This window comes from Stenella coeruleoalba, assembly GCF_951394435.1.
Source record: "Stenella coeruleoalba genome assembly, chromosome: 3".
Classification (NCBI taxonomy): domain Eukaryota; kingdom Metazoa; phylum Chordata; class Mammalia; order Artiodactyla; family Delphinidae; genus Stenella; species Stenella coeruleoalba.
This window is the reverse complement of record NC_137148.1, coordinates 117,924,589-117,948,547: the sequence shown is the minus strand read 5'-3', so window position 1 is coordinate 117,948,547 and position 23,959 is coordinate 117,924,589. Positions and strand designations below refer to the sequence as shown.

Below are 23,959 nucleotides of genomic sequence, written 5' to 3'. Positions count from 1 at the left end.
CAGACTTCCTTAGTTGAACGTGCAGCAATGCAGAGGCAGAGCTTTGACCCAGACACAGGGTGGGCAGGAGCTAAGGGACCAACACTGCCATCGATAAGCCAACTTGCTGTGAGCCCTGGGAAAGCCTCTTCCCCTCCCTGGGCCTCAGTTTCCTCATCTGCAAATGAAGGGGTTCACCTGCAATGAGAAAGCATGTTCTGGGATGGCTCTGCCCCCGGATTACAGGCCTCTGGTCATTCTTCTTTGGAGGAAGACTGGAGTCTGGTACCCCTGTCCAGGCCTCAGACTTTGGCACAGGGAGGGGGAATCTCAGCCTGAGCCCTCCCTTCACCTGCCCCTCCCCCCAGCAATGGCCTGAGCCCCCATGGCTGCCCCTCAGGACCTGGACATCGCTGTGTGGCTGGCCACGGTGCACCTGGAGCAGTATGCAGACGTGTTCCGGCGGCATGGCCTGGCTACAGCGGGTGCAGCCCGGGGCCTGGGCCATGAGGAGCTGAGGCAATTGGGCATCAACGCCACAGGGCATCGGAAACGCATTCTGCGCCTGCTGCAGGCGGGCACGGCAGAGGGCTCCCCGGATCCCCAGCTGGGAAGTGCCATGGAGCCACCGCCCAGCCCGGCTCCCCAGGCACAGCCCCCCAAGCCTGTGCCTAAGCCCAGGACGGTATTTGGCGGGCTCAGTGGCTCCACCACCACCCAGAGGCCTGGGTTGAGTCCAGCTCTCTGGAGACCAGAAGCATCCAAGAGCCCAGAGCCCAGCCCGAGGTCCCCTCCTGTCCCTCAGAGGTCCTCCTCTGAGCAGCCTTCAGCCTTGAATACTGTGGAGATGATGCCCAATGCCATCTACTTCGGCTTGGACTTAAGAGGCGGGGCACAGACGGCTCAGGACGCGTGAGTGGAGTTGGCTCCCTGGGGATCCCATGCTGGGGGCAGGGAGGAACAGGGCACGAGGGCTTGTCCTTCCTTCTCTTTCCTTTAATGACACTAGACCTTTCCCCTAAGGGCCCCAGACAGCTCCCAGACAACTGCCCCCACTCCTGCCCTCAGGCCCACAACGGGCACAGGTAGGTGGGTTATCATGGGTTGGGGGAAGAGGGGCAGTGCCCTTCAGGACGTCAGACACTCTCACCTGACCTCTTCCCTGTCTCCCCTTTTTTCCTCCTTCCAGTGCACATCATGGACCCTGGTTGCCTGTACTATGGTGTCCAGCCTGTGGGGGTCCCAGGGGTCCCCGACAGAAGAGAAGGCAGAGTTATCTGTCAGGAAAGGGCTGAACACAGGTGAGTGGTCCATAGCATGATGATGGCAGGAAGAGGGGCAGCTTGAGGAGCGGTTGAGCTGGTGGTGGCCGTGTTTCCCGTTATCTGTCAAATGTGCATTAAGTGTCCACTGTGTGCCAGCCGGGTTCTTGAGGTACAGGATGAATATGACAGACCCAGTCCCCCATGAGGGAGCTTGTGACTCAGTGGGGACAGACAGGAAATAAAACAGGTAGACAAAGAAATGGATATATGATTTAAAATAGGGAGCAGTGCCTTTCATTCCTTCATTTAACTATCTTTATTGAGCACCTACTGAATGCCGGATATCGTTGTAGATACTTGGGATAGATCAGAAATCCCTGCCCTTGTGGGGAGATGTTAATTAACAACAGATATAATAAATGAGCTACACCATACGTTAAAAGGTGATAAGTGCCATGGAAAAAATCGAACCGGGTTAGAGGGCTGGGATGGAGTGAGGGGGGAGTGGACTGCAGTTTTTCATGAAGAGTTGCCATTATTAAGAGGGTGACATTCAAGCCAAAACTTGAAGGAGGGGACGGAGTTAGCCCTCTTCTAGGAGAAGAGTGTTGCAGGCGGGAAGAGTGGCCAGAATAGAGGCTTTAAAGAGGCCAGTTGCCCACAGGGATCCAGGAGTGATGACAGGGTCGGCCGGGCTGGGGCAGAGTGGGGCAGGGTGGGAAGAGTTGGGGGAGATGCTGCCATCAGAGCTGTAAACGGAGCCAGATGGGTAGGACCTTGTAGGGACTTGCTTTTACTCTAAGTGAAATGGGAAGGCAGCCACTGGAAGGTTTTTCGGTTTTTTGTTTTTTTTTTTTGCGATACACGGGCCTCTCACTGTTGTGGCCTCTCCTGTTGTGGAGCACAGGCTCCGGACACGCAGGCTCAGCGGCCACGGCTCACGGGCCCAGCCGCTCCGCGGCATGTGGGATCTTCCCGGACCTGGGCACGAACCCGTGTCCCCTGCATCGGCAGGTGGACTCTCAACCACTGCGCCACCAGGGAAGCCCCGGAAAGGTTTTGACTTACATTTTAAGAATCCCTCTGGTTGCTGTGTTGGGCATGGTCTGTAGGGGGCAAAAGCAGAAGCAGAGAGACTAGTTAGGAGGTTCTTGCAGTGATCTAGGTGAGACATCTCAGGCTAGTGTGATGGGAGTGGAGATGGTGAGAAGTGGTTGGTTTGTGTTGTATTTTGAAGGCGAACCGTCCTGGTAAATTGAGGTGTGAGAGAAAAGAGCAGTCAAGAATGACTTCAGGGGTTCTGGTCTGAGCCTGTACTCTCCGTTGTGGTGGCCAGTAAACAAGTGTGGTTGCTGAACGCATGAAACGTGGCTAGTCTGGTGTGAGCTGTGCTGTAACTATGAAACAACCACATTTCAAAGATTTAGTTCCACAGCACTGTTCTGAGCAACTGGAAGTCCCTCGAGTTGCCATGGTCGGAGATGGGGAGGACTGGGCATAAAGCAGAGGTAGGTGGGGGGCAGATTAGGCGTTCAGTTTTAGATGTGTTGGATTTGAGGTATGTACTATACACCCAAGAAGAGGTGGCAAATAGGCCACTGGATATACAAGTCTGGAGTGTGGGGAAGAGGTCCGAGCTGCAGATCCAGATTTGTGAGTCGTCAGCATGTGGATGGGTATATGTAGCTGTGAGCGAGTGTTGACAGAGCAGAGAACCAAGCACACTCCAGTATCAAGAGGTTTGGGAGAAGAAGGACAATCAGCAAAACAGGCTGAAAAGAAATGGTTAGTGAAGCAGAGGGAAAAGCAGGAGAAGTTGATGCCACAGGAGCTAAGTGAAGAAAATGTACAAGGAGGAGGGAGAGGTCAGCTCTGTCAGGTGCTGCTGAGAGGTTGGGTAAGTTGAGGGCTGAGAATTGACCGCTGGAACTGGTAACACGGAGGTCACTCGGGACCTTGACAAGTGCTGAGGATGAAAGCTGGATCAGAGTGGGCTCAAGAGAGAACGGAAGGAGAGGAGCTGCAAATGTGAAGACAACATTTTTTGAGGAGTTTTTCTGCAAAGAAGAGCAGAGAGTTGGAGTGGTTACTGAGAGTAGAAGTAGAGTCAAGAAGGGGGTTTTTATAGCATAGAATGCTACGTATGTTCATAGGTGAATAGGGATGACCTGGTAGAGAGGGAGAACTAGCTGATGTAGGGGAGAGAAAAGAGAGAAAGTCTGGAGCGATGTCGTTGTGTAGGTGAGGGGACTAGGATCAAGTGCTCAGAGGACGGACCGGCTTTATACAGGGCTATTTATTCCAGTACCGGGAGGAAGGCAGTGTGTGTGTGAAATGGGGCAGATGAGGCACTGGGAGTCTGCGGGGATTCTCGTCTGATGGCTTCAGTTTCTCAGTGAAGTAGGAAACAAACGGGGTAGAGGTTCTCAACCTCAGCGGCACTACCTCCTGGGGAACTTTTTTTTTTTTTTTTTTACCGGTACACGGGCCTCTCACTGTTGTGGCCTCTCCCATTGCGGAGCACAGGCTCCGGACGCGCAGGCTCAGCAGCCATGGCTCACGGGCCCAGCCGCTCCGCGGCATGTGGGATCTTCCCGGACCTGGGCACGAACCCGTGTCCCCTGCATCGGCAGGCGGACTCTCAACCACTGCGCCACCAGGGAAGCCCCCTGGGGAACTTTTAAAACAACAGATGCCTGGGCCTCATTCCCAGAGACTCAAATTTAAGTGTCTGGTGTGGGGCTCATATACAGGTATTTTTAAGTTTCCTGGGTGATTCTGTGCAGCTGAGGTAAGGAACCACTGGAAAGTGATAGAGAATAATAGAGGACTTTCTGAGAAGGAACACTTGAAGGATGAGAAGAAGCAGCCCAGGGAAGCGTGCTCTAGGCAGAGGGAACACCGTGTGCAAAGGCTCTGAACTGGGGAAGAGAATGTGGCTGGACTGTAGTAAGCCAAGGTGAGGGCGATACAGGGTGAGGTCAGGGGAGTTGCCACGGGTCTCACTGTACAAAGTCTTGCAGCCCCTGGTAAGGAATTTCAATTTATCCTAAGTGCAGATGGGAAGTCATTGTAGAGGTTCATGCTGGTGAGTGAAATGCTCTCATTTGCATTGTTAAAAGAGCACTCTGGTGTCAGTGGGAGAACGGATGTTTGGTGGGAGGGTGCGAGTGGAAGCAGGTGACCAGTTAGGCGATTCCCTTCACCTCGGTGAGAACTGATGGAAGCTTGGTCCCCGGAGAGAAAGGCAAGAACTTTCTGGAGCAAGAACCAGTCAGGCTTATTGATGAGATATGGGCAACTGTGGCAGAAAGCCATCTACTCAGCCCTTCCCCAAATTTTCTGCCAAGTAATCCTAATGGCAGAGGCGAAGGACTGAAATTTTTTGTTTGTTTGTTTTTTTGGGTTTTTTTTTTTTTTTTTTTTTGGTGGTACGTGGGCCTCTCACTGCTGTGGCCTCTCCCGTTGCGGAGCACAGACTCCGGATGCGCAGGCTCAGCGGCCATGGCCCACGGGCCCAGCCGCTCCACGGCATGTGAGATCTTCCCGGACCAGGGCACGAACCCGTGTCCCCTGCATCGGCAGGTGGACTCTCAACCGCTGCGCCACCAGGGAAGCCCAGACTGAAAGTTTTCAAATGCAAAGTCCAAGTGTGCTCGGGGAAGAAGCTCCATGCTAGTGTTTTGGGTTCTCAACCTCCCTGTTCCCCTGTTTGAAAAGCAGATCCAGTACCTGCCAGGCATTCCACTAGGCGCTGAGGGTGGGGCTGTCCAGGGAACTGGGTCTAATGTGTGTCCCTCTCTGTCTTGGCCCCCACAGGCTCAGCAGGCAGGATCTGGAGGCACGAGAGGACGCTGGCTATGCCAGCCTTGAGCTGCCGGGGGATTCCACCCTCTCACTGCCCGCCCTGGACGCGGAGACCAACGATGACCTCATTTCACCCTATGCCAGCTTCTCCTCCACGGCAGACCGCCCCACGCCCCTGCTCAGTGGCTGGCTAGACAAGCTCTCCCCTCAGGGGTGGGGCTGCTGGGAAGGGCAGGGGAAGGGGGCGTGGGAGGCTGCGTGGTGGTGGTGGAGGTCAGGCCCCAAGTGCTCCCAGCTCCTAGGACGCCCCGGGATGCAGCTTCCACCACTTACTGGTATCGGCCCCTGCCTTCCCCAGAAACTACGTCTTCCAGAGGCGCTTTGTGCAGTTCAATGGGAGGAGTCTGATGTACTTTGGCAGCGATAAGGTGGGTCCGGGAGATGCTACATGGGGCCTGGGGAAAGGGAGAGGGAGAGGGAGGGCTGAGGGAGGCTCAGGACTGGAAGGCCAGTCCCCCCCTGGTGGGGGAGGCAGGTACCGCATGACTGGTGTCAGCATCTAAAGGAGCTCGGTTAGCAGCTGTACCCCACTGCTTGCGGAATGAATGCTGATCTCATTAAAAGTTGGCACTGGCCCCCCCGGGGTCAGCGCACGTGGCTGAGTTCCTGTCCCCATGGGCCAATGGTCTGTCCCTCCAGGACCCCTTCCCCAAGGGTGTGATCCCTCTGACAGCCATCGAGATGACCCGCAGCAGCAAGGACAACAAGTTCCAGGTCGTCACTGGCCAGAGGGTGTTCGTGTTCCGCACAGAGAGCGAGGGTGAGGGCCAGGGCCTCCCGGGCCAGGGCAGGGCTGGGGAGGCCAGGTAAGCACACAGCCGGCTGACCCTCTTCCCTGTCCCCCGCCAGCTCAGCGGGACACGTGGTGCTCCACGATGCAATCCTGCTTGAAGGAGCAGCGCCTCCTGGGCCACCCCCGGCCCCCACAGCCACCCCGACCCCTTCGCACGGGCATGCTGGAGCTGCGTGGGCACAAGGCCAAGGTGTTTGCTGCGTTGAGCCCTGGAGAGCTGGCCCTGTACAAGAGTGAGCAGGTGAGGAGGGCCGGGCTGGGGCCGAGGGGCCTGACCTATAGCCCATTCTGGCCTCACTGTGCCTGCCCCGACCCTGCCAGGCCTTCTCTCTGGGCATCGGGATCTGCTTCATTGAACTGCAAGGCTGCAGCGTCCGGGAGACCAAGAGTCGCAGCTTCGACCTGCTCACACCGCATCGCTGCTTCAGGTGGGGCCCAGACTGGCAGGAGGCAAGGCTCGGGGAGAGACATTGGTGGGGGCACAGGGGTGCAGAGGACCCGGGACCTCCTCAGTAGGATTCAGTGGGTGTGCACTGACAGGAGGCCAGTGAACAGGGTCAAGGATGTCAGGAAGGTCTGGGCTGGCCCACATGTGGCCAGGGGGATGGAACAGGTCGGGGGGTATGTCCATGCCCACGGACTGGCTGTCCACCCCTCAGCTTCACAGCCGAGTCTGGGGGGGCTCGGCAGAGCTGGGCGGCCGCTCTGCAGGAAGCAGTAACCGAGACCCTGTCTGACTACGAGGTGGCTGAGAAGATCTGGTCCAATCGGGCAAACCGGCACTGTGCGGACTGTGAGGCCTCCCGCCCGGACTGGGCCGCTGTCAACCTGGGGGTGGTCATCTGCAAGCAGTGCGCAGGTGAGGGCTGGAGCCTGTAGCTGAAATGGGGAGAAGGAGGGAGTTGGGGGCAGGAGGGCTCAGGGTGCCCCTGCCACATGCCCTTCACACCCTAACAGGTCAGCACCGGGCCCTGGGTTCTGGGATCTCCAAGGTGCAGAGCCTGAAGCTGGACACAAGTGTCTGGAGTAATGAGATAGTGCAGGTGAGGAGTCTGAAGAGGAAGAAAGTGTGTGTGGGGGGCCGGGGTTCCGGATGGAAGGAGAGCATGCAGAAAAGGCCTTGGGTCCTGCTTGGGGCAGGATTGGAATGTCTGGGGACTCTTGAGTTCCTGTCACTTGCCTCTGCCCCTTGTCATCCTACAGTTGTTCATTGTCCTGGGAAATGATCGTGCCAACCGCTTCTGGGCTGGAGCGCTACCCCCAGGTGAAGGGCTGCATCCAGATAGCACCCCTGGCCCTCGGGGAGAGTTCATCTCCCGGAAGTACCGGCTAGGTCTCTTCCGGAAACCCCACCCTCAGTATCCAGATCATAGCCAGCTTCTCCAGGTAGGAGGGAGGACCGGGGCTGACGGGGAGGGGGGAAAGCAGTCTCTGAGTTGAAATGCCTAAACTTGCAGTGTTCTCCCTGTAGGCACTATGTGCAGCTGTGGCAGGACCCAACCTGCTAAAGAACATGACCCAGCTCCTCTGCGTCGAGGCTTTTGAGGGAGAGGAGTCCTGGTCCCCTCCAGCCCTCGATGGCAGCTTCCCTGGTCTCCTGCCCGCAGGTAATCCCCACCAATGCCTCCTCTCTCTCCCTGCAAGAACTCCCAGCCCCGACCTGAGCCTTGGTTCTTCCGGGGGGTGGGGGGAGGGGCAATTACCTCTCACCCAGCCCATCACAATGGTCCAGCCTGGGCAGTTTCCCAGCCCTCCAGGTCCTCCAGGTCCTATTTCTTGATGTTATGAAATGACCACTGTCTGGAATGGATCTGGAGGTTTGAGGTGTTACTGCTGGCCTACCCCTGATGGGATCAACCAGTAGGCCGGGTCCCGCCTCCCCAGGGGTAGTCTGATCATAGAAATGGTCATGTTATAGAGGCTGGTCTCCAGTAGTCGTGCCAAAGGGGCCAAGACACTTGCAGGATGGCCCATGCTCTGAGGCCTCCACCCAGAGCTGACTTGTGGTGGGGACAGACAGTGGGCAAGGCCTGGCTTGGAAGCCTCGTCACTCCCTGCCACCCTCTTTTCTAATCTAGGTGGTGAGATGTCCCCACTGGGCTCTACTTGGCCATGCTGCCAATGGAGTTGGGTCCCACTGTCTTGCTTGATTCAATCCCTTCCCAAGGAGGTCAGGCCGTCCCATTACACTGGCTTGACCTGACCACTTCTTCTTCCCCTTGCAGACCCCTCCCCTGGCGTGTACAATGAGGTGGTGGTGCCTGCCACTTACAGCAGCTTCCTGTACTGTGGTCCCGTTAGCAACAAAGCTGGACCGCCACCCCCTCGCAGGGGCCGAGATGGTGAGAAGGGAGGGCAGAAACCCTCTGGGATGCGAGGAGGTGGGCAGAAACCAGGATGGGAACGGGTGTTCCATAGAGGGACAGGGAGGAGAGGACGGGGATGGGACATGCCTTGGAGTGGGCTGGGTGCCGGGAGTCAGAGAGGGACCATGGCAGGTGGCAGCATTGGGTGATGGTTGAGAGGCTGTGCTTTGAAGTCAGACTGTGGAGGTCAAATTCCAACTCCGCTACTTTCTACCCATGTGACTTGGGCAAGCTACTCAAATTCTGAGCCCCAGTTTCTCCTTCTGCAAAACAGGAGTGAATGTAAAACCCACCTCATAGAGCCGTGAAGATTACGTGAGATCATACACAGGCAGAGGGCTTGGCATAGAATAAATATCTGGTAAATGGGAATTCTGACCGTGCGGACAGAGGTCAGCCGCCTGCTGACCATCAGTTTCCTTCTTAGCTCCCCCCCGACTGTGGTGCGTGCTGGGTGCGGCTCTGGAAATGTTTGTGTCAGAAAGCAGCCCTGAACCCCTCAACCTCATCCAGCCCCAGGATGTCGTATGTCTGGGTGTGAACCCCCCACCCACTGACCCAGGTGACCTCGACAGGTAACACCCACCATGTTCCCTGAACTCCCCTTTTCCCTTCCTGAGCCTGAGCCTGCCAACCCCCTCACTCACCCCCATTCTCTGCCCGGACCTCATCTTCTCTCCAGGTTCCCCTTTTCCTTTGAGCTCGTCCTCACTGGGGGGAGGATCCAGCATTTTGGCACAGATGGAGCCGAGAGTCTGGAGGCCTGGACCAGTGCCGTGGGCAAGGTGAGATAGCCGAGACCCCCTCCCTGACAGCTCATGGTTTCCCTGTCCCCACCTGCCCCCATCCTGTCCTCTCTTATTCCTACAGCCACTCCTACCCCTTCCACTAACAGCTAAGGTTGACTGAGCGCTTATTCTGTACCAGGCCCTGTGTTAAACTCTGCCCACTCAATGTCTCAGTTAAATTTCACAACAACCCTCAGAGGTAAGGATTATTAATACTTCACACCTAAAGAACTCAGAGGTTATGAAGTCACGTGGTCAAGGTCACAGAGCTAGGAGGCAGCAGAGCACAGGACGAAAATCAGGCCTCTGTCTCCAAAGCTCATGGGCCAAACCTCACTGTGCTGGGCCTCTTTCCACAGAGAGGCTGCCTCTGACTCCCACTCCCTTCCCCCAACCCTCAGATCTCCAAGTCCACAGGCAAAGCTGCCTTCATCTGTTCCACCTTCTCCATTCCCAGGGAAGCCACTGTCTCTCCACCCTGCATCCCCTCTGTGGCATTAAAAGTTCAGGCGCGAGAGTCAGATATCCTGGGACTTGAGTCCTCCAACTCTCACATGTGAGCTCTTCCATGTGAGTAGAGTGGTGTAAAAGACCCCACCCCCCAGTGTTGAGGATTAAGTGACACGCGAGGCCTACACTGCCCGGCATGCAGCAAGCCCTCCATCTGTGGGTGCTGAAGTAGTAATGGCAATGATGATGACAATCGCTCCCATCCTTAAACAGCTTTTCCCCCAGCCCTGCTCCACCTTCCACTCACCATCCTGGCGCCCTCCTGACAACTCCTTAGAAAGTTGTGTGCTCTGGCAGCCTGCAGTTCCTCCTTAACCCCTTGTGGCTGCCCCCCTCTGCCATACTCTTCTGAGCTGCTACCCTGCAGGTGGCTGGTGACCTGTCCTTGGTAAAGTCCAAGGGCCTCCTTCTGGCCTCACCAGGTAGTCTCTGCATCTCACACTCCTCTGTGGGAAATGCTCCCCTGCTTTGGCTTCTGACCCCACTCTCCTGGTTTGCCTGTAACTCCTCACACCAAGAAGTTATCTCCATGTCCTCTAAGGGCTTTGTCATGGCCCTCCCAGCCAGGTCCAAGTCTCTTCGTATTATCTACTCTCCAAAAATCTAGCCCATCCTTTAAGGCAGTGCTACCCCAAGTGTGGTCTGTTAACCCATCCTGGCCCAGGGACTCTGTTATGGCCCATGACAGCTTAAGTACAGGGCTTGAGTCAGCATTTAGAGTCTTTCATAGCAATTTGACAGAGAGATTTTATGTGTGCAATCTAATTTTAAAACTTGGGGGCTTATTTTGTAATTCTTCTCATTTCATTTTTCTAGTAATTCATTTTGTTGCTTTTTAATGAAAGTGTTGGTTAGTGACAGATTGGAAAATTTTTTTAAAACTCCCTGTTCCTTCACCGCAAGTAGCTTGAGAAGCACTGCTTTGAGGTTCACCTCGAATAGTCCTTTCTCCATGAAGCCTCTGCCCGGCCCCAAGAGGGTGGGACTTCCCGGGGCCTCGTGACTTTGGTTACAGCATGTAGCTACCCATTCCGTCTTCCCCTACATCCCAATTAAGGGCATAAGGCTGCCTGCCACACAGGGATCTTCTCTGGGTTGGCTGGAGCAAATCAAATTGAATTGCATTTCTTTCTTGTTTTTCTCCATCCATCTCCTGTCTCCTTCACCGGTCTTTCCTTCATTCTCTCCCCATCCCTTTCATTCCTCTGTTTCCTTGGCTTTCTCTCCATGTTTTTCTCTGCCTTTCCCTATCCCTCTCACTCTTACTTCTCTCCCCCACTCCTTGTCTCTTTCCCTATTTTCCTCTCTCCCCTTGTCCTCCTGCCTCACAGTGGTTCTCCCCACTGAGCTGTCACCAGCTGCTGGGCCCTGGGCTGCTGCGGCTGGGCCGCCTGTGGCTGCGGTCCCCTTCCCATACTGCCCTGGCCCCTGGCCTCTGGCTGTCTGGGTTCGGACTTCTTCGTGGAGATCACCTCTTCCTGTGCCCAGCATCGGGCCCGGGCCCCCCAGCCCCCGAGGACATGGTTCATCTGCGCCGGCTACAGGAGATCAGTGAGCAGGGCTGGGGGCAGGGATGAAGGGTGGCTATGGGGAGTTAGGGTGGGTAGTGGACCTTCATCTATTTGGGGGTCCCTATGGGAGACAGCAGGAATAGTGGATTCGGGCACAAGTTCTGGAGTCAAATTGCCCAGATTTAGACCCCCACCTCCATCACTTCCTGGCTGTGTGACCTTGGACAAGTTACTTAACCTCTCTGTGCTTTAGTTGCCTCATCTTCACAACAGGCACAATATTAGGGTTGTAATGGGTTTCAAATAAGGCAATGCATGTAAAACACTTATCACAGAGCCTGTCAGGAGGCATCTTGTAGGTATTCAATAAATGTTATTTGTTATAAATGTTATTGTTATTATCATTATTTGGAGTTGCTTGCTTGTTGGGAACTGGGAGAAGGGACTGGGAATTCTCATTTCCTCTTAAAAGAGGAACAGTGTAGGATAGTGTTTTGAAGTTTTGGAGACAAACTTGAGTTCTGTTTTATAGCAGGTAATCTGAGGCAAGTTACTTAACCTCTCTGAGCTTATGTGTAAAATGGGGATAACAATATGTAACTCACAGGATTTATTGCAGTATTGTTTGTAAGGCTCCTAGCATGGAACCTACATACCTTAAATACTTAATAAATATTAGTCACTATGATGAAGACGACAACGATGATAATGTCCAATGTCCAATGTCCAATTCTCCTCCCAGGTGTGGTCTCAGCCACTGACACCCCAGACAAGAAAGAGCATTTGGTTCTGGTGGAGACAGGAAGGTAAGTCTTGCCACTACCCTTGACTCTGGGCCCCCCTTTCTAGAGCACAGCTCACACCCTCCACCCTGGCCTGCTGGACCACTGCCCACTTCCTCAAAGTCACTTCCCTAGTTCAGGGGCCCTGTCTGGGTTGGGTGTTGTTGCCCCCTGCTGGTGTCTCTGGGAGGTCTGGTCCTTGTGCTCCTGGGCCTCTTAGTCGGAGGACTCCTCTGGAGCTGGCTCTGACTCAGGTCTCTTGGGTCTCAGGACACTGTATCTGCAGGCAGAGGGCCGGCTAGACTTCTCAGCATGGAACGCGGCCATTGCCGGGGCAGCCGGCGGGGGAGGCACAGGGCTGCAGGAGCAGCAGATGAGCCGGGGTGACATCCCCATCATTGTGGATGCCTGCATCAGTTTTGTCACTCAGCATGGTGAGTGGGTACTGGCTGACACCGAGTGGGGGATGGGGAACGTGGGCGCAGCGGGGGGGCAGGTATTTGCCCTGTGTGTGTGTGATTTGCCTTCAAAAGCTTTGCCTCCAGAGACTGCAGCCTGACAGCAACGACTGTATGACCCTTGGCAAGCTGCTTTGCTTTTGTGAGCCTCAGTTCCCTCATCTTTAAAATGGGGCTACTAACAGTGTCATCTTCCAAGATAGTTGTGATAGTGAGATAACACATGTAAAGCATTTAGTGCAGGACCTGGCAGGTAGTGAAGTGTTCCAAGGCAGCTGTTACTGGGGCGTGGGCATGGAATGAGGGTGGCACTGAGTTGTGACTGGAGATGCAGAGCCATGGAGAACAAAGAGGGGGCAGCTACAAGGCAAGAGCCATGCTGTGCAGCAAAATCCTTGGGGCTCTGAGCAGAATTATTCTGTGTGGGAGGTTTTCCAGCCATAAAGGATCAGCTATGCAAGGGGTTCCCAGAATGCTTTGTGAGTTTTTGGCCTCCGTTTTATTTTCTTTCCCAAGTAAGGACTAAGTTGAATCTCTTTTCCCCGCAAACCCTCTTTAGAAGGCAGGGCTCTTGAGAAGGAAAATTCACAGAAAACTAAGGAGGACAGTCAAGGGGTAAAAGGCACATCCATGCACCGACAAGGAGTTGTGCTTACTACACGGACAAGGGATAGTCAGTGGCTAAAGACATTCTCCACGCCTTGGCAGTAGCCTCGTGCACTGACTTCCCCCACTCGCTAGACCCCTATCCCCTTCCCAGCCTCCCTCGTGTTCATAAGAGGATTGAAGTAGGAGGCCCAGTGAAAAAGCCCTGGGGAAAGTGTGGGTGTTCTTCCCTGCTCCTCCACAGTTCCTGCACTGCCACTCTTCGTTCAACAAATGTTTATTGAGCTGCTCCCCTGTGCCAGACACGGGGGATATGGCAGTGAACGAGGAAGGTTATATGAAGCTCAGAGACTGGTGGGAGAGATGGGTAATAATTAAGAAAACAAATACAGTCAGTTCTCGTGATTCACAGTACTTATATTCTATAAAGTCACTGAAAGGACTGGATCAATGAATGCTGAACCGTTGCCCCAGTGGAAATACAGGGTTAGGTTCCTGGGAAACTCTGGTCATATTTTCATTAATTGATCAATATGTAACTTTGTTTTATGTGTCTTTCTGTTTAAAGACACTTTTTTTTTAAGCTTCCATCTTTTTTTTTCCTCTTTTTTTTTAAAGTGAAGTATAGTTAATTCATAATATTGAATGTGTTAGTTTCAAATATATGGCAAAGTGATTCAGTTTTATATATATATATATATATATATATATTCTTTTCCATTATAGTTATTATAAGATATTGAGTATAGTTCCAAGCTTTCATCTTTAAAAAAAATTTTTTTGAAGTATAATATTAGATAAATTACAAGGGTACAATATAGTGATTCACAATTTTTGAAGTTTATAGTCCATTTATAGTTATTCTAAAATATTTGCTGTCTTCCCTGTGTTGTACAATATATTCTTATAGCTTATTTTATACCAAATAGTTTGTACCTCTTACTCTCCTACCCCTATACTGCCCCTCCCCCATTCCTTCTCGTCACTAGTAACCACTAGTTTGTTCTCTGTATCTGTGAGTCTGCTTTAAAGATACTTTATTTAATATAAATTGTTGATTCGTTAATTTTGACCACACAGCCAGCAATACTCAGCAACTCATGCCTGAACAAAGTTTATCTGACACATGTATTTTCTCAACAAGGCACATCAGAGCCTTCTTGTGCTTAGGAACACTAGACAGCACTTCAGCACTACATTTGGGGGCTAGTTTAAACCGTGAAATCCCCCCCAAAAAAGAAGCACAAGATGCAAAAAATGTGACTTTAACTATACCACGAAATGATACTTGTTTACCATATGAGGCCTTAGCTAGAAACATGTCCATCAGGCAACTCAAAATTTTCTCCACTTGGGCATGTTCACAAGTGACTGCAAAGTGCCACAAGTATTGATGCGGGGGCTCCAAATATACTTTAGCAAGTAGATGAATTCATAAGTATAGAACCTGTGAATAATGAGGCCTGAGTGTAATGTGATTTCAGAGTGCTATTTAAAGATCAAAGTGGGGGAGGGGAGAAAGAGAGAGAGTGAAGGGTGCTGCTGTGTGATTAGGCAAGGACCTTCTGATGATGAGGGCTGGAGCAGGGACCTGAGAAGCAAGACCACAGAGGCCGATTTCTTCCTCTCTGACCCTCCTGCCTCCAATAGCCACATACCATGAGGGGTGACAGACAGGATGGTGGGTGGGTTGTGGCAGGTCTTTGGGCAGCGGTGAGCTGAGATGATGGCCGTTCTCAGGGCTCCGGCTGGAGGGCGTATACCGGAAAGGGGGTGCCCGCGCCCGCAGCCTGCGGCTCCTGGCTGAGTTTCGGCGGGATGCCCGGTCAGTGAAGCTCCGACCAGGGGAGCACTTTGTGGAGGATGTCACTGACACGCTCAAACGCTTCTTTCGAGAGCTTGATGACCCTGTGACCTCTGCTCGGTTGCTGCCTCGCTGGAGGGAGGCTGCCGGTAGGTGCTCCCAAGATCCCTAAGAACTCCTCACCGACAACCAAGACCCAACCAGGAACTCCACCCACCCCACCAGAATCCCTGAGCCTCCCCTGTGGGATTGGGCGGCCGCCCTCCCCAATACTCCTCCACTGGAAGATCACCCAGGGACTCAGCTCAAGGCAAGGTGGGAAGGGGGCAGAAACACATCCATCCTGGGTTTGTTTCTCTAAAAATCCCTCTACTCTTCCTTCCCTGACCCTCTCCAACCCTTCCCCATCCCATCCCCAGAGCTGCCCCAGAAGAACCAGCGCCTGGAGAAATACAAAGAAGTGATTGGCTGCCTGCCACGGGTCAACCGCCGCACGCTGGCCACCCTCATTGGGCATCTCTATCGGTCAGTACAGCCAGACCCCCTGCAGGCTTCCTCCCTGACCCTTCATCACCTCTGTCCAACCCCCTGGCTTACATTCACATATTCATCCCACAGATAATTGTTAAGTGAAGGTATCACAACATAAAGGCTCACAGCGTGGACTTTGGAGTCAGACAGACCTAGGCCTTAATCCAGCTCCACTATTCTAGCGCATGACTTTATTTTTTTATTTATTTTGGCCACACCGCGCGGCCTGCGGGATTTTAGTTCCCCAACCAGGGACTGAACCCAGGCCCTTGGCGGTGAAAGCTCAGAGTCCTAACCACTGGACCGCCAGGAAATTCCCTAGCGTGTGGCTTTAGAGAAGTTATTTGCTGTCTCTGAGCCTCGGTTTCCTCATTTGTAACAGGAAGATGGTATAAGGAATAGTATCCACCTCATAGGTTATACGAGATTTAAATGAGATGATCCTTGTAAGCTTCTTACTACAGCACCTGGCATGTATGTAGTAAGCATTCAGAAATGGTGAGCAATCAGTATTATTTTGTTTTATTTATTATTCTATGCCAGGCAAAGATTAGATGTTGAAGACACAAAGAAGAATAAGATGCACACCTACCTTTACCAGTCTATTGGGGAGACAGAATTTTAAATGGTTCCAGGGTGAGCCTCAGCTCTGTTGTACTGATTACACTAGATCACAGGGACTGGACAACTATGGCCTATGGGCCAGATCCAGCCCATTACTTGCTTTTGTAAATAAAGTTTTGTACATAAAATATAAAGTCATGCCCATTCATTTATATATTTTCAATGGTTCCTTTCACCCTACACAGCAGACTGTATAGCCTGAAAGCCTAAAATATTTACTCTCTGTCCCCTTACATAAAAAGTTTGCTGACCCCTATTTATAAGTCTGTCTCTCCCCTAGACTGGGAGCTCTTAGAGCCAGGGTTTTGTCTAACTCACTGCCGTATCCCAAGCGCTTAGCTCAGGGCCTGGCATACAGTAGAGACTCAATAACCTTTTGCTGAATGAAGGGAGGGGTCGATGAACAAGTGAGCGGAAGCTCACTGCATTCCTCATGACCCTCACACCCCTCTGCAGGGTGCAAAAGTGTGCGGCTCTAAACCAGATGTGCACGCGGAACCTGGCCCTGCTATTTGCACCCAGCGTGTTCCAGACGGATGGGCGGGGGGAGCACGAGGTGCGGGTGCTGCAGGAACTCATTGACGGCTACATCTCTGTGTTTGATGTAAGCTTTCCCAACCCCTGACCTACAGTCCCTCTTCCTGGACTCTGGATCCTGCTCACCCTAGCAAAGGCCCAGCCTAGCCCTCTGAAGGCCTTCCGCATCAGGGACCACCTCCCAGAGCCCTGGGCCCCAATCTCCTGTAACTATGCTCCTAACACGCTTGCCCCACTGGTTCTTAGCTCTTCTGGCCTCTAACCCTCTCCTACAGGTGCTCCGGTCTTGCACATCTCTCCCTGCTTCCCTCCTTTCCCAGCAGCCTGCCCCCCCCCCAATGCGCACACACACACACACACACACACACACACACACACACCTTCACCCTTTTGGCTCTTCCACAGATCGACCCTGACCAGGTAGCTCAGATTGACTTGGAGGTCAGTCTTATCACCACTTGGAAGGATGTGCAGGTAACTTGTCCTGACCCTAGACTCCCGAGTGGGCCAGGAGGGGACATCAGGACAGGAAGGTGACCTTCTGCTTCTGGACACTGGCCCTCAGTTCTTTGGGACACAGGAAACCCAAGGAGAGGAGTGCTTTGGGGAGGGGGTTTGGTTTAGGATTTGCTCCATTTATTCCACCATGAGGATTCTTTACAAAAGGGTGGCAGGAGCACTTCAGTTTCATGTGTAAGAGATCCAAGGAAGGGTTAGCTAAGTTAGACAAATAGGTGAGAAGAATAACAAATACAGTAGCGAACAGCTGAGGACTAATTATATTCCAAGCACCTATACTCTCACTTTAGCATCACCCAACTCCAGGAGGTAGGTAGTCCCATTTTTTCAAAGAAACTGAGGTTTGGAGGGTCACTTACTCAAGGTTGTACTGTAGCAAGCGGCAGAGTTGGAACCCAGACAGTCTGACTCCAAACCTGTCTTCCCAAGCACAGCTGCACTGCCTTGGGAAGCTCTGTACACAGTTCCGCCATGCCTGGAGATTTTTCTCTTTGAAGGACCTGAGCGATGTTTGGAATGAGGGTTGGGAGGAGGCTTCTGTGGTGGGGAGAAGCACTCGTGAGGCAAGCCGAGGAGTCCTCTGACCTTGATTCTTTGCACCGTCCGGGTCCTCCTGATTTCTGTACCCCTCCCCTCAGCTGTCCCAGGCTGGAGACCTCATCATGGAGGTTTTTATAGAGCAGCAGCTCCCAGACAACTGTGTCACCCTGAAGGTCAGTCCTGAGGGGACAGGAGGGGAGATGAGAGGATGGTGGGGGGCAGGGGCAATGGCCTGACCGGCACGGGTCCTCTGCTCTTGCCTTGACCCCAGGTGTCCCCAACACTGACTGCCGAGGAGCTGACTAACCAGGTACTGGAGATTCGGGGGACGGCAGCCGGGATGGACTTGTGGGTGACGTTTGAGATTCGAGAGCGTGGGGAGCTTGGTGAGTATGACCGTGCATGTGCGCATGCACGTGTGGTGCGGGGTGAACGTCACCAAGACTTATGTGTTACCAGATATGCAGTTGTCCACCTGCTCTTTCTCAGTACTCTCTGCCCTCTTGGCTTTCGTGGACCCCACAGAACCTTGGTTTCCCTTCCACCTCAAAGGAGGCTTCTCTTTCTCCTTTGCCCAGACTCCAAATGCTGGAGGGACCCAGGGCTCAGTCCTCAACCCTCTTCCTTTCTCTGTCTACATTTTTTCCTTGGATGAGCTCATCCATTCCCGTGGCTCTAAATGCCATTAATAAGCTGGCCCCCAAATGTTTATGTGTGACCCAGACCTCTCCTCTGAGCTCCGGACTCACATATGCAGCTGGCTACTTGACACATCCACTTGTACATCTTATAGCATCTCACATTTAAAACGTCTAAGACCAGGACTTCCCTGGCAGTCCAGTGGTTAAGACTCCATACCTCCACTGGAGGGGCTGCGGGTTTGATCCCTGGTTGGGGAACTGAGATCCCACAAGCCGCGTGGCACAGCCAAAAAAAAAAAAGTCTAAGACCAAACTCAGTTCCCAGTCCCCTCCCCTAACAAAATGCCCAAGCCATTTCCTAGTTTCCCTAACTCGGTCAGTGCACCAGCATTCACCCAGTTATCAAGGACAGACACTTGGGAGTCTTCTGGGACTCCTTCCTTTCCTTCATCTTCATACACAATGGGCAACTAGTCCTCTTGAGTCATTTCGAATCTATCACCTCTCCATCTCCATCGTTACCACCAACCTAGTTGAAATCACCATGATCTTTCTGCTTCCCAGCATTAACCACTAAAATGTACAGCCCGGGAAAGGGCATAGCTGGCCAATGTTCCCTTCTCGCCCCCCAACAATCCATTTTCCGCGCAGCAGTCAATGAGCATTTCAAGCATAAATCATCATGCTATTCGCATGGTTAAACCCTTCCAATGGTTTCCCATTGAACTTAAAATAAAATTCAAACCCCTTATTATAGCCCACAAGACCCTGAATGTCTGGCCCTTGCTTATTTCTCAGACCTCGTCTCACATAACGTATTCTCTTCGATTGAGCCACACTGACTGTTTAGTTCCTCAAGCACATCTTTCTAACTCAGGCCCTTTGGTGTTGCATTTTGTCACGCCTGAAGTCTTCTTCCCCCGATCTCAGTGTGGCTTGTTCTTCCCAGTCCTTAGGTCCTCTGAGTCTCATCTTCAAATGCCTCCTCTGAAAGGCTTTGCCTGGTCACCCTGTCTCAGTAGCTGCCCTGTTACTGTCTCTCAGCTTCTTATTGCTTCTTTCAGAATAATGGTTTGTCTTTAGTTACCTCATTTACTTATCTGTTATTCTCTGCTCCCTCGCCAGGCTGTGGGCTTTGTGAAGGCAGGCTGTGTGTTTCATGCTCCCCACTGTATCCCCAGGGCAGCCCAGCACCTGGCACAGTCAGTGCTAAATAATGTCTGTGGCTGGATGGTGGAATGGACGAATGAATGAATGAGCGACTGGTGGGCGAGGAGGGGGGCGCTCCAGGCTGTGGATCGATATCTGGTTGATACCTACCCTCATCTTGCCCCTTAGAGCGGCCACTGCACCCCAAGGAAAGGGTCCTAGAGCAGGCCCTACAATGGTGCCAGCTCCCAGAGCCCTGCTCGGCCTCCCTGCTCTTGAGAAAAGTCTCCCTGGCCCATGCTGGCTGCCTCTTCACAGGTGAGCCTCCTGCTTCAGCCCAGCACCTCCCAGGCCTCTTTCAGGGACCCTCCACCTAGCCCTGCCCATCTGTGCCCAGGTATCCGCCGTGAGAGCCCACGGGTGGGCCTGTTGCGGTGTCGGGAAGAACCGCCCCGCCTGCTGGGAAACCGCTTCCAGGAGAGATTCTTTCTGCTGCGTGGCCGCTGCCTGCTGCTGCTCAAGGAGAAGAAGGTGGGCCCTAGGCGAGCAGGGAGGGATGCTGGGTGGCCGTGTGGGAGGAGCCCTGACGGCACTGACCCTGTCACTCCACAGCCCATGTTCTCATCAATCTCATTGCTTCCCTGGCCCTTTGACTTCTGTGACCCTTTGACCTCACACAACCCCAGTGCTTCCATGACTTCTTGACCTCCTTAACCACGATCCTTCTCTCTCACCTCTCAACCTCACTGACTGCCTTCGCGTTGTCAGAGCTCTAAACCAGAACGGGAGTGGCCTTTGGAAGGTGCCAAGGTCTACCTGGGAATCCGCAAGAAGTTCAAGCCTCCCACCCCGTGAGTTTTTTTCCCCAGTCCACACTTCTAGAGCCTTCCTGCTGCCACCCTGCTGGCCTTTCCGATCACCCATCACTGTTCTCCTTTGCCTCTCAGGTGGGGCTTCACGTTGATCCTGGAGAAGATGCACCTGTGAGTACCTCCCAGCCTGGCTTCTCCTGTGGCCCAGTCAGGCTCCCTGTCCTCTACCTTCTCGCTTTTTCTATCTTCCATCCCTCTAGCTGTGACCCCTTCCCCTCCTGCTGATTCCCCTCTGATCACCCCCAGCTACCTGTCCTGCACAGACGAGGATGAGATGTGGGACTGGGCCACCAGCATCCTCAAAGCCCAGGTGAGGGGAAAGAGAGAGCTGAGGGGTAGGTCTGTGGACTCAGCACTAACCCTCAGCACCTCCCATGCCCACCAGTGCCATCCCCTCACCCTCTCTCCAGCATGATGACCAGCAGCCAGTGGTCTTACGACGCCGTTCCTCCTCTGACCTCGCCCGTCAGAAGTTTGGCACCATGCCTTTGCTGCCCATCCGTGGGGATGACAGTGGGGCCACCCTCCTCTCTGCCAATCAGACCCTGGTGAGGTCCCCCTAGCCTGCCCCAACCCCTCCGGGTCCCTGCTCACGCCCTTGCCACACTGCAGAAAGGAGTGGCGTGCCTGCCAGCTTGGTGCCCCCTCTGCCTTCTCTATGCCCCAATCTCTACACCTGCCTCCTGTTGCCAGGCCTCACTGTGTCTCTGTGTCTCTCCCTCCCTGCCTCCCCACCCCACCTGTGCCCAGCGGCGACTTCACAACCGGAGGACCCTGTCCATGTTCTTTGTGAGTACTGTGCCTGCTCCAGTTGTGTGCCTGTCAACCCTGTGTCCCTGTGTTCCTCTGTGCTGCCTGAGCCGGTGTGCTCTCTGTATTTGTCCTGATGCAGACCATCATTGAGTGTGTGTGTGTGTGTGTGAGAGAGAGAGAGAGAGAGAGAGTGTGTGTGTGTATTGGGACCAAAAGGAATGAGGAAAACAAGGGATGGTAGGATGCGGTGAGGAAAGGGGAAAGTGGTCACAGGATCTGAGAAATAGAAGGGAAGTGGTTACGTGAATGCATTTTGGAGTCAGACAGACCTGGGTTCAAGCCCCAGCACCACCTTTTACTTAACTGTGTGATCTTGGGCAACTTACTTAACCCCTCTGTACCTCAGCTCACTCACCTGCAGTGTAACCATCATACAGGGTTGTTTTTGACATCATACATGCAAAGTATTTTGCAGCATCTGGTAAAGAGGAAGAGCTCAATAAATGTTAGCGATTAATAATCTGGTAACTCTAACTCTGTGCCTGCCTCTGGTTACCCCCATTTCCATCCAGCCGATGAAGTCATCCCAGGGGTCTGTGGAGGAGCAAGAGGAACTGGAGGAGCCTGTGTACGAGGAGCCGGTATATGAGGAAGTGGGGGCCTTCCCCGAGCTGACCGAAGACACCTCCACCTCCTTCTCCATCACACCGGAGCGGACAGCCAAGCCAGAGACCCCACTGGCCAGCCAGCGGTCCTTTGATCAGTCTCCTCTGCCCAAAGCAGGCCCCCTGGGCTGGGAGGAGAGACCACCTGAGCCCCCTCCGGGGCCCCCTTCAAAGAGCAGCCCCCAGTCACGTGGGTCCCTGGAGGAGCAGCTGCTCCAGGAGCTCAGCAGCCTCATCCTGAGGAAGGGAGAGACCACCGTAGGCCTGGGCAGCCCCTCTCAGCCCTCCAGCCCCCAGCCCCCGAGCCCCAATGGCCTTCCAACACACACACCTGGCTTCCCCACCCAAGCTCCCTGCACTTCCAGTCCATCCCCCAGCCAGCCCCTCACATGACCCTGGGACCAGCAGTCTGAGGGGTAGGTAACCAAAGGCCCAAGCTCTCCCCATGGCAGACCCTGCTGGGAGCATCCTTTGCCCTGGTTGATAAGACTCTAGAAGCCAGTGTAGTGCTGTGGAAGGAGAACGGGGCCGAGAGCTCCCGAGGCTGCGTCCTGCTCAGAGAAAGGCAGGTCGTGGTGCCTCTCTGGGCCTCCGCTGACTTACCTGTACCATGAAGTAACTGAAATAAGGAGAATGGTGAATCTCAAACTGTTTCTCAGAGCTGTAAGCCCCACATAGTTTCCCTCGAGAAGGGCAGCTTCCGCTCTATGTATTTGATATGTAGGGGTTCTATGAGAGATCTTGGGTTTGAAAAGAATGGTTTTATGCATTAACAAAAAAAAGATTTGGAAGGCACAGATTTGAATGATCTCCAAGTTTATCCTACCCCACCTTCAACATTCAGAGACTACAGTGAAGCCCCAGAGTGGGGAGGTTGATTAGGGCTGGGAACTGGGGCAAAGAGGAGCCAGAAAGGATGCGTCACTGTTAATAAACCTTGGAACAAAAAGACTGCCATTTTTTACTTCATTCATTCAATTATTCAACAGATATATATATATATATATTTTTTTTTTTTTTTTTGCGGTACACGGGCCTCTCACTGTTGTGGCCTCTCCCGTTGCGGAGCACAGGTTCCGGACACGCAGGCTCAGCGGCCATGGCTCATGGGCCCAGCAGCTCTGCGGCATGTGGGATCCTCCTGGACCGGGGCACGAACCCGTGTCCCCTGCATTGGCAGGTGGACGCTCAACCACTGCGCCACCAGGGAAGCCCCAACAGATATATATTGAACACCTAATTGGTGCCAGCTATTGAGGATATAGTGTGAACAAAAGAGATGGGGGTCCTTGCTTTAAGGGGAACAGAATATGCACACACAAACAAAGGGCTGTGAAGAAACTAAACCAAAGTGATGTGCTTGTGGAGGTGACATTTGGGCTGGGTGGAGGGTAAAGGTAAGAAGCCAGGCATGTGGAGTGCTGGGAGGAGGAGCACTCCAGAAGGAAAGGGAAGGCAGTAGGCATGAAGGCTCTGCAACAGGAAGGGAGTTGTCATGTTGGGGGAAGAGCAAGGAGGCTGGAGTGGCTGGAGCACAGTGAGTGGGGAGCTGGACAAGAGGGGGAAAGACTGGCAGGGACCCAGTGATGAACAGCCTTGTGGGCCATGATTTTATTCTGAAGCAATTGAGGAGTCTTAGGGAAGAGAGGGATGAGATTTTGCTTCCTTTGAACAAAAAGATCAATCACTCTGGCTGTTTTCTGAACAATGGGTTGTAGGGGGAAGACTGGAAGCAAGGAGGCCAGATATCAGACCAGGAGACTGATAATGGGGACTTGGACCAGGTTGGTGGTTCTGGAAATTGAGGGAAGTTGATCAATGGGAGATAGAACCTATAGGCCTTGCTGATGGATGGAAAGTGGGGGTAGGAGGAAGGGTACATAGACTCTGGCTTTCTGACTCTCCTAAGTGGATGGAGAATGGTTCCATCTAGTATGTTACCTGGGGGAGGTGACTGGGGAAGGATCAGGTAGAAGGAGCCGTTTGAAAGTTTGAGGTACCTATTTAGATGAAGTGGTGGTGTCAGGTGAGCTGTTGGAAATGTGAATCTGGAGTTTGGGCCACAGATATCTGCCTTTTCCAAGTCGGGGGTGTAGTGAGAAGGTGTGGGCCATGGACAGGTGAGGAGGATGAGGAAAGTGTGTGTGCAGATCCTCAGAAAGCAGTGCCAGGGCGGGGATAGGGGGTATGTCCTGGGGTGTAGAACCTTAAGGGCAGGCCCTAAAGCCGATAGGGGCTTTCTGGGTTGCAAGTCCCCACTCTCATCTCCCAGCTCTCATCTCCCAGCTCACGCCCACTCCATTGGCCCTGTCTTTTCCTCTGGTACTGGTTCCTTCCTGGCTCCAGGCGTCTTTCTCACCCTCACTCACGCAGGCTTTTCCAGTTCAGTGGGAATTAGG

At 53.3% G+C, this 23,959-nt stretch overlaps 1 protein-coding gene across 1 annotated transcript; it reads left to right on the top strand.

Moving 5' to 3' along the window:
• Positions 1 to 354: 354 nt before the first annotated feature.
• On the top strand, positions 355 to 22,701 carry ARAP3 (ArfGAP with RhoGAP domain, ankyrin repeat and PH domain 3). Its single transcript, XM_079916921.1, has 32 exons — positions 355 to 891; positions 1,003 to 1,064; positions 1,169 to 1,280; positions 5,064 to 5,264; positions 5,410 to 5,479; positions 5,751 to 5,871; positions 5,961 to 6,145; positions 6,226 to 6,332; positions 6,564 to 6,763; positions 6,862 to 6,947; positions 7,108 to 7,290; positions 7,376 to 7,511; positions 8,130 to 8,246; positions 8,698 to 8,845; positions 8,953 to 9,055; positions 10,900 to 11,119; positions 11,822 to 11,885; positions 12,132 to 12,295; positions 14,666 to 14,878; positions 15,149 to 15,254; positions 16,341 to 16,488; positions 16,827 to 16,895; positions 17,579 to 17,653; positions 17,752 to 17,866; positions 19,460 to 19,588; positions 19,668 to 19,801; positions 20,039 to 20,121; positions 20,218 to 20,253; positions 20,389 to 20,452; positions 20,553 to 20,690; positions 20,893 to 20,931; positions 21,468 to 22,701. Exons 1-32 carry the CDS (start codon positions 365 to 367, stop codon positions 21,951 to 21,953), a joined length of 4,641 nt encoding a protein of 1,546 aa, XP_079773047.1. The 5' UTR covers positions 355 to 364; the 3' UTR covers positions 21,954 to 22,701.
• The last annotated feature ends 1,258 nt before the right edge of the window (positions 22,702 to 23,959 follow it).

Bases quoted from the DNA above. Each gene is read 5' to 3' on its own strand.
- ARAP3 (XM_079916921.1), top strand. From the start codon at position 365: ATGGCTGCCCCTCAGGACCTGGACATCGCTGTGTGGCTGGCCACGGTG. The intron at 11,120-11,821 runs GTGAGCAGGGCT...TTCTCCTCCCAG, and splicing joins GCGCCGGCTACAGGAGATCA to GTGTGGTCTCAGCCACTGAC. The intron at 16,489-16,826 runs GTAAGCTTTCCC...GCTCTTCCACAG, and splicing joins GCTACATCTCTGTGTTTGAT to ATCGACCCTGACCAGGTAGC.